The sequence below is a fragment of the Numida meleagris genome, chromosome 3, assembly GCF_002078875.1.
Source record: "Numida meleagris isolate 19003 breed g44 Domestic line chromosome 3, NumMel1.0, whole genome shotgun sequence".
NCBI classification, from domain to species: domain Eukaryota; kingdom Metazoa; phylum Chordata; class Aves; order Galliformes; family Numididae; genus Numida; species Numida meleagris.
This window is the reverse complement of record NC_034411.1, coordinates 105325605-105336853: the sequence shown is the minus strand read 5'-3', so window position 1 is coordinate 105336853 and position 11249 is coordinate 105325605. Positions and strand designations below refer to the sequence as shown.

The 11249-nt window shown below is 56.1% G+C and overlaps 1 protein-coding gene across 2 annotated transcripts; it reads right to left on the bottom strand.

The window, feature by feature from the left end:
- On the bottom strand, window positions 1127-7321 carry FNDC4 (fibronectin type III domain containing 4). Of its 2 annotated transcripts, none has more exons than XM_021391574.1 (6): window positions 7121-7321; window positions 4197-4312; window positions 3803-4007; window positions 3418-3507; window positions 2968-3101; window positions 1127-2361 (listed from the first exon to the last, which is right to left on the bottom strand). In XM_021391574.1, exons 1-6 carry the CDS (start codon window positions 7191-7193, stop codon window positions 2326-2328), a joined length of 654 nt encoding a protein of 217 aa, XP_021247249.1. In that variant the 5' UTR covers window positions 7194-7321; the 3' UTR covers window positions 1127-2325. The 2 variants fall into 2 exon arrangements, with proteins under 2 accessions (XP_021247249.1, XP_021247250.1); XM_021391575.1 differs by having other exon boundaries at window positions 4197-4308.

Genomic DNA, 11249 nt, shown 5'->3' with positions numbered 1-11249 from the left:
TTGCGCTGTCGTCCATTTGCTTTTGAGTGCTCAATGGGGACCTTGTGCAAGCGTGTGAAGTACTGTGCCCATGGCACTGCCTGCTCACAGGGGGGTAGAGCTGGTGTTGTGTCAGGGGGATGTCAAGGAGCCTTGGGAATCTGGCTCGGGCTGTGCCAGAGCAGTGCACCGTGTGCACCAGTGAATGTCTGCACAGCAGGAGCTGGCAGCAGACCCTGCAGAGCCCAGAGATGGCACATGTCCCATGTACCTGCAGGTCTCCACCAATTTCAGCCTTGTGCCTGCTCTGCTGCTGTTGTCCTGCCGCACTTGGTCTGCGGTGTGGAGGCATGGCCAAGTCACACACCTCATTGCCTTCTGCAGATGGAGCAGAGGCGGTGCCCGCAGCAGGATGCCTGTTTTCTGTGGCCAGGTTTGCAGCTGATCGTCATTCGCCTTCTAAATAATCCTTCACCATCTCCTGCCACTGGGGAAGGCAGTGGGCTGTACCTGTTGCCGGGGAGCTGTCACACTCCAGGCAGTGTAACTGCCTCTGTCTCCCTGAGACACGGGGTTACTGCAGTGTGCCTGTGCTGACACTGCAGCCCGGTTTGACTTCTTGCAGGCCTTGGTGGGTGTCAGGTCTGCAGTTAATCCTGGGTTTTACCAGCTGCTGCTGCTGCAGCGAGTGAGCAGCTTCCAGCTCTTTGTGTCAGCCTTGAGCAGTTGCTGCACCCGCTACACATAGCGTAAGACATTGTGTTCCTTTTTTATTTGGCCACAGCTTCTGTATTTTGATGTTTTGGTTTTGCTCTCCTCACCTGATGAGGAGCAGCACGGCCTCCTGCCAGCAGCCTGCTGAGACTTGGCATCATCTTCCTCCCTGCCCTGCTGCCAGGATGGCTCTGCACGCTGCAGCCTATTTTGTTTGTGAAGAGTAAGCAGCTGCGTGTCCTACAGCTTGACGGGCCAGCCTGCAGCACTGGTACTCTCTCAGAGGCCAGAGAGAAGTGCAAGATGGCCTTGGAGGACCTGCTGCAGAGCACGTGATACCCCCTATCAGGAACAGGGCCGTAGACGTAAGCGATGGTACATGTATGCCCCCCTCCCCCCCCCCACACCTGCAACGCTGCAGGGACAATGCTGCTTTTGAGCCAGGATGCTTTTATTGAAAAGACCCCACCACAGGGAGTTGCTTACCCTGTCCCTTCCCAATCCGGTCCTGCAGCAGGAGCTGAACAGCACCCGGAAGTGAGAGTCCTGAAAGTGCTTTGCTGGGAGGTTTGTTCCTGGAAGACGCTGGATCCTGTGATGCTCGAGTCCAGGGCTGCAGAGCCAGCGCCCAGCTCGGTGACCAGCCACGGAGCAGAGCACGGAGGGAAGAGCAGCAGCAGCCAGGGCGCCAGGCACGGCCTCTGTGGCAGTGGGGCTCCTCGTGTCACCCTGCATCCCCTGCCTCTGGCAAGAGAGCGTGGCTGGGCCAGCCCTCAGCCTCGGACGCAGCACGCATCCCCCCCATCCAACCGGGCTTGCTTCATTCTGCGTGCAGTACACACGCACAGTGAGCCCTGACTGGGAAGTGGCGAAGCCACAGCCGTGCGCTGGCCATCCCCATCCCCGCAGCTCTGCGAGCCTCACCTCGCCCACGGGACTCAGGCACCCTGCCCTGCTGCAGCCCAGCCAGGCACTGCAGCGGCACTAACTCCTCAAGCTCTCGCTTGTGTTTTTGTCCCCTGCGGCAGGGCGAGGCATGGGAAGCCCCTGCACTGCAGGTGGGACCCATCCTCCAGCAGGGACCCGCTCTCCGGCCGCGCTCACAGCCCAGCCCCGCAGCCCCTTCCTGCCGCTTTGCCGTCACCTCGCTGGCAGCACTGAGGCCAGCGCCTGCACTGCACCCTCCCCCACCTCGGTCTCGGGGCCAAAAGGGAGCAGCTCCTTCCCCCCCCAGCACAGCAGAGAGCCAGGTCTGCCCCAGAACGTCTCCTGGGCAGGAGTCTGGTGCCACACGGCCGCACCCTGGCCCTCGGCCAAGCCCAGGCTCCGGCAGCTGCCTCCCCCCACGGGCCGGTGCCATACCCCCACTCCATCGCTCAGCTCCACGCTCCGCAGCGGCAGGGAAGCGGGGCCAGGCATGCGGGACGGACGGGGCCGCGCGCTGCATGCACGGCTGGGAGCCAGCTCCATGCACATCCCCGGACAGGCGCCCTTGGGAAAGCGTTAAGTTCGGATACGTGGATCTTCGCATGCAGAGTTCCAGGCTGGCTGCCTGGTGCTGCCTCCTCTTCCAAGGCCTGGTTGAGCTCTGACACGATGCCCAGGAGCCCAGACGCAGAGCTGGTGCTGCACTTACACCTCGATTATATTGACAGAGGGAGACTTCTTCTACGGGAGGAAAAAAAAAATGCTTTAAGCCGTGCTTTACGGAGACCTTGGGATGGGAAATCTGGAGGAGGAAAGAGAACCTGGCCCTCAAAATCCTGGAACCCAAGGGGACAGAGAAACAGAGGGGTTGACGGGCAATGTGAATGGAGTTTGAACCACGCATAGAGGAGGCAGATGAGACCCAAGGGAGAAAACTAATGCAGCGTCTCATTAAAGCACATGCCATCAGGGTTATAAATCACTCTTTGTTGAGTAACGAAGAACAAGTCGGGTGCTGACCTCTCTGAGCTGCAGAAGAGAGGCAGCCTCGCCGCAGGGTGGTGATGGGGCATGGTAATGGGGCAAAGCTGTTGCAGCGAGAGGACAGATCCCTCCCTGCAGTGTGGGGGCCATCCCAGCGGAGGTGTCCTGCCATCGCTGCTGGTGTTTCCCCTGCACTCACACATGGGGCACACAGACTGCCCCAGGGCTCACTGCAAGTCCTCAGCTTTTGGGGTGAGGACACAAACTGGGGTGTTTCTATTTCTGGAGAGAGTGAGAACCCATCCAGGCACTAAGGCACAGCAGACGTCACGTGCTGGCCTTCCTGCCAGCCCTCCCCCTCACCTTGCTCCGCAGCAGTCCTCCAGTGGGTCGCTCTGGAGTGCTGTGCTCCGAGGATGGCTTCGTCTTCTCCTTGTTGTTGTTGGAGTCGTTGTCCTTGATGATGTCATACTGTCTGCAGAAGAGGGCGATCACCGCTGCAGAAAGAGGAGGGATGAAGGACTCCCTCGCCGGCTGCCCCCTGCTCCCCTCCCCATCGTTACAGCGGGAGAGCAGCCAGGCCCAGGGGATGGGGTGATGGTCGGATTTCATGATCTTAGAGGTCTTATCCAACCTTAAGGATTCTATGAAAATGGAGCCAGGGGCACCTAGAAGAACCAGTCCCAAGGGACTTGCAAGGAAAGAGGATGCCAGGACCATACATTCCTCTGCACTCTCTGAGCCCCATCCTCTCTGTGGACCCAAGACTGTGCCTCTGTCCCAGCCTGCCGGAACCCTGTCAGTGGCACTCACCTGCCCACATGAGCAGCACGGCCACGATGATGATGATCTCTCCTGTCTGCAGTTGCCTGTCTTTGTCCAGCCCTTCCATGGTGATGTCACCTGTGGAGAAGAGCAGCCGGGCAGGGCAGGCAGCGGTCACCCTCCCAGCAGAACCCACCTCAGGACCAGCATCATTCAAGGAACTGAGGAACCATAGAGGCCCACCTCCCCCTGACAAACAAATGTTGACTGGGAAGAAGGCATGCAGCTGATGGCTTTCCATAAGGACCCACGCTGCGCATCATCTCTCTTGGATTCGTGGCTAGCATTCAGGCAACCCCCAGGCAACGGGCACAACGTGGCTGCGAAGTGGAAAGGAGACGGCCCCACGAGTGGCACTTGGGCAATGCCTCACCTTGGTTGGAGCTGTTGGAGGGGACGCGGTCGGTCTCCTTCAGGGTCCGGAAGTGGACACGCTTGCTGGCCTGACTTTCGCCATAGAGGCCGATGCTCTGCACCTGGATGATGTAATCGGCGTCTTCCGCCAGGTCCCACAGCACGCAGGCCCGGTTGGTGGTGTTCACCTCCCGGATGAAGCGCTGCATCTGTCCGTCCTGCCGCTGCCGGAGCGAAGAGCCGTCACCCCCAGGGGCCTGTTCCCAGCTGCACCCTGCCTGCAGGGCTCTGCTGAGCGCAGCGCCCTCGCTCCTCCCTTCCCAGGCAATCCTCCACCCCTGGGGCTGGCCGGCACCTCGCTCCGCGGCATCCCTGTGCGGCCAGAGGAGCCCCCGGGGACACGGCCTGGGTACCTGCTGTAGGATGGCGTAGCCGATGACCACGTCTCCTTCTGGCACGTCCCAAGAGACGGTGGCAGAGTTCGCCTTCAGCTGCGTCACAGTCACGTTGACGGGGGACGGCGGCCTGTCTGGGTGAGCAGGGGTGGACCGAGGCGAGGCACGGGAGAGAGGCAAAAGATCTGTCAGAAAAGGCGCCTGTCCCTCCCTTTCCCCCCAACCACGGGGGTTTTCTCCAGCATTCGCCCACTGCAGCGCAATAGCCGGGACTACAGGGAGAGCAGTTCATCCACTGTCAAAACAATTTCACCCGTCCCTGCGGGTCCAAATGACATGAAGAGGAAGTCCCCTGCAGGCTGAACCAACCCTGCCATCAGAGGGGACAGCGATACTCGCATCAGCTCTTCACCAGGGCAGCTGCTTGCAGATCAGCGGTACCTTGAGGGCTGAGCAGGGCGCTGCTGCTCAGATTTTCATCTGTTGGAAAGTATCCTGCAGAGCAGCAGCAGGGCTGCCTGACGTGGCACGCTGCTGCTCAGCCCAGAAACAGCAGCTTCTTGGTAGTAAAGTCCCACGCTTCTGTGGGGTTCTGAGTCCTAACAAGCCCTACATTAATGCAGTGCTTCAACCACAACTGTGACGGTGAAATGAGGATCCTCCAATCTCTGGGGCTGCCCTGTGCATGTGCACATTGTGAATGCCTGGCACACCACCCGGGGCTGCGTAGGAAGCAGCACAGACACAGTATTTATATATCAACTGTGACAGAAAAATGGGGCAGCTTGGAATAAACACACTACGGAGCTCAATCTGGGCACCTCATCTGCCTGGCACTGCTCCCTGCTCCAAAGGAAAGCTGGGGAGGAAAGCCCACTGCAGAGGGCAGAGCTGACTTTGGCAGTGCAATGCCATCAGCTGCAAAGCTGACAGCAACGCTCAGCCACTGCCATCCTTTGGATTGACCCACGGGCTGCACCACTGCTATCTTGTGAATTCAGTCTCTGGAACTACTGCGGTCTGAACCGGGCAGCAAGTGCCCAAACCCCTCAGGGACACGGCTCAGGATTCAGCACAAGCCACGGACCATTCCCAGCACATAGCCCTGACGTGCTCCTCGCTCTTTGGAACACGTGAGCTCAATGCTATGGATGTAGCCACATCCTGCTGCCATCCGGCCTCGGGCTGAGAACAAGACCTGGTGCTTCTCCACAATAATAAATCAGGTGGATTTTTACATCTAACGGAATGAGAGAGGGTCTGAACATGCCCGATGTATATGCAGAGAGATTAAAGGTCTGACATCTCGGCAATGCAAAAGTCTGCGTACGGAGCCTGCAGAATTTTCTAGGTTCTGCAGGAAGACAGCGTGGCCCAGCCCAGCTTCACGCTGGGGATGCTGAGACATGGGACTGAGTCACTACGATTTGAGAGCAAGGTCATTGCAATGATCCATGATCCATGCTACTGGGTCCACGTGGACTGGGACGTGTCACTCGGCTGCTCTGCTGTAGAGAACACATGATGAGCATGTGGGAATTGTACACCTAGCAGGAAGAGGGAGGACAGAAAGCTTCAACTGTTGGAACTAGATAATAGGACGAGAGGTAACGGCCTCAAGTCGTGCCAGGGGAGGTTCAGGTTGGGGATTGGGAAAAACTTCTCATAGAGTGGGGCTGCAGTGGCACAGGCTGCCCAGGGAAGTGGTGGGGTCACTGTCCCTGGAGGTGTTCAAGAACCATGGGGATGTGGCACTGAGGGATGTGGTCAGTGGGCATGGTGGGATGGGCTGGGGTTGGGCTTGGGGATCTTAGTGGTCTTTTCCAACCTGAATGATTCTGTGACTCTATAAGTTCACTCTGGAAACATGGGGACAATGTTAAACCCCACGGATACACAAGATGAAAGTCACTGGGACAAGACCTCCAAAGGAGAGCTCGCACCACAGAAAGATCCCCACACCAAACCCATGTTCTCCAGCCGAGGTCAGAGCAGCCCCATGCCATAAAGATCTGAGTGCCAGGGCTCCAAAACATCTGCACTCTAATGTGGCTCTTGAAAACATCTCTATAAAGCCAAGCTCCTGCAAGACTGCTGGGCTCTGTGGCATTCTTTTCCCAGAGCTAAGCCCCACGCAGTGCACTCAGCGCTAATGATCCTGCATCATTTATAAGCTATTCAGCTTCACCTTTGATTAAAAACCTATTAAAGAATGGGGCAGCACCACAGAAAGAGCAACCGTGGGCCGACGGCCGGGAGCAACCTTTCCAGCCGCCACGGGGGTGTTGGACAGATGCACCTCAATAGCAGCACTGGTGGACGTGGCTCAGCACAGGGATGGGGCACAGCCCCATGGCACTCTCTCCCCGTCCCGCTGTGCCTCTGGAAGAGGACCCGTGCCCTTGGCACTGCTGCTCAAGGGCACAGATGTTGGTCCAAGCCATGCATCCCTGCGGCAGGGCAGCCAGCCTCGCACCGCGCACCTGAAGACGAGCGGTCACTTTTTAACTGCATTTCTTCCCAAATCCCACGGGCCCCGGAGTGCCCGTCGTGCACGGAGGCTGCCAGGGGACAACAGGGGACAGCAGGGGGTGGACACCAGGCCGAGCTCGGAACGAAGCAGCCCGTTCCGCCGCGACGGGTTGCCAGAACGTAGCAATGCAACGCATCGCTGCTGCGGGAAGGGGCCATCAGAGAGCGGCTGGCATTGCCATGGAGGTGAGTCGGGGAAGGAAGGAGAGCAGCGCCCGGGTTAAGGCGCAGCTCCGTCTGAACCGACAGCAGCGCGGGGACGGCCGGGCAGCAACGCCCGGAGGGATGCAGGCAGGCACGGCAGCCGCAGCCAGCAGCTCACGGGATAGCCCCGGAGCATCACTGCCCGCCCCATCCGTCCCATCCCCGTCCCCGTTCCCGTCCCCATCCCGTCCCCCGGCGGCACTTACTGGCTCGCACCAGGCACAGGTCGCAGCTGAAGAGCACCAGCACGGGGTTGAGGTACGCCGAGAAGCGGGCCATGGCGGCGGGGCCGGCCCCGGACCGCAGCCCTACCCCGGGCGGCAGCCCTGGCACCGGCCCGCTCCCAGCGCCGGGGGACGGAGCGGGGCCGAGCCCCGGCCGCAGCGCGGGGGATATGGGGCGGGACGGCCCTTCCTCCCTCCCTCCCGGCCCGGCTCCGCCCCGCAGCCCCGAGCGGCACCGCAGCGCCCTCCGGCGTCGTCCCCAGGTTCTCAAGCTCTTCGTGCCTGGGGCTGCCCCGACCCGAGCGCAGCGTCTCGCACCTGGCCTCGTTCAACCTCGTCCGTTTGCGTGGGCCCGCTGCCCAAGCGCGTCCCGGCCCCAAGGCGGACCCCTGGGGGACACCGCCTCCACCTGGACACAGGGCCGCTGACCACGACCCTCTGGCTGCGACCTTCCGACCAATTCCTTATCCACAGCCTTCAACTCCACATCTCCCCTGTGCAGAGACAAGGATGTGGTGCGGGACCATGTCCGAGGCCGCGCACAAGTCCAGGCAGAGGACACTGGTCCACTGACGCCATCGCTCCATCATATTCCAGCACAGGGGTGAGGCTCAGCGGCCTGTAGTTCCCTGGGTCTTCCTTTCTCCCTCTCTTAAAAATGAGACAGATGATGTCCCCACAGTGCTGCAGCCTGGCCCGGCTGGGTTCTGCTCCCTGCCTGGTGTGAGAGGCACTGTGTGCCCAGCTGGGCCCACTGACAGCCCCAGCCATGACCCTGCTTGGTCTGGAGAAGGGGAGGCTCAGGGGAGATCTCGTTCTTCTCTATACCTGAAAAGCTGTTGTAATGAGGTGGGGGTCAGACAAGAGGTGATGGCCTTAAGTTGCTCCAGGAGAGATGTTCAGGCTGGATATTAAGGAAAATTTCTTCTCCGAAAGAGCGGTGCTGCAGTGGCACAGGCTGCCCAGGGAGGCGGTGGGGTCACCGGCCCTGGAGGTGTTCAAGAAAAGGGTGGATGTGGCACTGAGGGACACATCAGTGGGCATGGTGGGATGGGCTGGGGTTGGACTGGGTGATCTTAGAGGTCTTTTCCAACCGGAACGAGTCTATGATTCAAATGTGTGGCTCAGCTCCATCCCCAGGTTGTGGATAGCAGCTCTTTGAGACTATAATCTTTCTGAAACGTGAAGTCCCTCTGCTAGTCACTAATAACTCCTGATCTTCCCTTTTTGTTCATTTGGAGATGGTAATTTTTTACCGTAATTGGTTTGGGGGATGTTCAGTGCTGCCCAAGAACAGACATCAATACTTTTTATTATCATAGGGTACTGTGAAGCCAAGAGTTTTGCTATGTAATTATGTGGAATGTGAAAAGTAATTTATTCTGCTGGGCTTAGACCAGCTGCCCAATTAGTTCTTTTGGTGCTTCCCAGTTTCTATTGTAAGAGACAGTTAATAACTGTTCTCGATGCATGCGCACTGCAGCATTTGTGTCACTGTAGATCCCTACCATATTTCCTAGCTGATCATTTTTTTTTTCTATCATTTTAAGATAGGACAACTTGTCAGCATGTGGTGTTTGAGACATGGATGCCGTTCATTGATGCAGCGGTACGACAATCCCTGATGAATAAAGTTACCACTCGCCCCTTCCCAGATCATTTCATAGAATCATAGAATGGTTTGAGTTGGAAGGGACCCTTAAAGGCCACCAATGGGCAGGGACACGCACAGCTCCATCAGTGCTCAGAGCCCCGTCCAGCCTGACCTTGGCTGTCTGCAGGGATGGGGCACCCACCACCTCCCTGGGCAACCTGTGCCAGTGCCTCACCACTCATATTGTAAAGAACTTCTTTATATGCAGTCTAAATCTCCCCTCTTTTAGTTTGAAACCATTTCCCCGTGTCCTGTTACAACAGACCCTGCTAAAGAGTCTGTCCCCTTCTTTCTTACAGCCCCTCTTTAGATGCATTTACACCACACGAAGGCAGAGAAGCCAAGAGCCCGATAAAATAAAAAGCAACTTGACAGGAAAGCATTATTATAAAAGTACTATTATAAAACAAGAGAGGGTTATTCCCTTGCACTTTTAAGTACTTGAAGACTACAAAGACAGAGATGACTGAACACTTTTAATGGCTATCAAGTCCCTTTTAAAATATGCAGATTTTTATAAAATTTTAAACATTCAATCACATATGTGCCAAAATTCAATGCATTCAATTTAATGTATTACTTTCATTGAAAGCTTAATTGCAACCGAGAATGAATAACAACCTCTTCATTGCAATCTTTAGCTCAGAACAAAATGGCAAAGCAAAGAGGGGGAAAAAAAAAAAAAAAAAGGAGATGTGGTTGATGCCCTGTCCCTGGAGACTTTCAAGGCAAGCCTGGATCAGGATCTGGGCAACCTGATGGAGCTGTAGGTGTCCCTGTTCATTGCAGGGGAGTTGCACTAGATGGCCTTGAAGGGTCCCTTCCAACTGTAAGGATGCTATGATTCTAAGTGCAGATTTAGGCAACAGATCTGAAGAAAAATATTCACTTTTCAAGAGATCGTAAAGATCTGTCTTGAGGAGACCAGGGGGAGTGCAGTACTTTGAGGCAGACTGGGACCTTGTGCTTGAGGTAGAATGTTGGACTGAAGCTATCCATCATCACTTCCAGCTTGCTGATGCCCAAATTCTCACTGTGGCTGTGTTGCTCTGGGGCACATGGGATACCTTGGGCATTCCTGATGATGGAGGAGCCCGCTTCCTTGTGCAGCAATATTCCCACCCCAATTCCCTTTCAAGTCTCTGTAGAGCTACGCTTCCCTTGTTAAAGGCAGTTGAATCCCAACATGAAACACGCGTTGACTGTGACTACAGTTCACCATTGGGACCACTGGTGGGGCACAGGGATGCTCTCCAAGGCTTTCACAGGCTGGGTCCTTTGGACAAAATGGTGCTGACACATTTTGTGCCCTGTACTTCTTCCAGGCCCTGAGGTCAGCTGGAACAGTTGTCCCCATCACGGCTGGCAAAACTATCCAGAACAGGATGTGCATACCTAGACTGCTCACCAAGAACGGTCCCTGTAGTATGCTGATATCTTGAAGAGTGCCTGGAGATAGTGTGGGAAAGCATCAATGGGGCTAAACCCCAATTAAGCAGCCAGGATGATCAGACTTCAGCTCCCAGAAACGGTCTCTGGCCTCTAATTTATTAGTGTAGGCATAGCTGACATGCTTAAAGCAGGCAGTACCTACAGATGAGCCTGCATCCTGCAAAGCAGTGGCTGAAAAGGATTCAAGGGCAGCAGGGACACGCATCATCCTCTGTGGTTATGTAAGCTGTGAAGAAGATTGTTCTGTCTGTAGATGGGAAAAACAGGCACGGGACATGTGGAAACTGACCTGGGACCTCACCTGAAAAGAACACAGAGGTTTGGAAGAGAAGACAATGATCTGCGGACAGGGAAACATCTCAGGGGGAGACGGAAAGACTTTGAGCTCTTAAAAAAGAAACCTGAAGGTTCTCATTGAATGCATACACAGAGCTGGGAAAACGTGCTGCAGGTGAAAGGCCCCTTTGGTCTGCGGAGGGAGGTTGCGTAAGATTCAAGAGCTAGGAATAAAACCAAAGACGTCCTAGTTAGAAACGAGGTACGACGTTAACTCTTGGCTGAAAAGGACTCATTCCCCACACCGGCCCAGAGCCACCCCGTGCTGGGTCTGGTCAGGAGCATCTCCTGGCGTGGTGGTTGAACACTGGGAGGTGGCTCAGCACCACCACACTGCTCTCTCGTGCCCCTGTTGGATTGGATGACCTTTAAAGGTCTCTCCCAACTCAAAACGATTCTATGATTCTGTGATTTAGGAAACCTTTGAGGGGAGTGCAGATGGACGTTTGGAACGGATACAACACGCATAAAGAGACACCGCCCTAATTCATAAGCAGAGCTGGTGAATTTATCCCCCCCCCCCCACCCAAATCTTTGTTAATCTTGCCGTATTTTAATTATGAAATTGACCTACTTAATTTAAAGAAAGCTGGCCTTCAGTCAAGCAACACTTTGAGAAATTGATAACGCCATGCTTAGTGGTGTTGGTTTTATGCCCATTATTCCAGC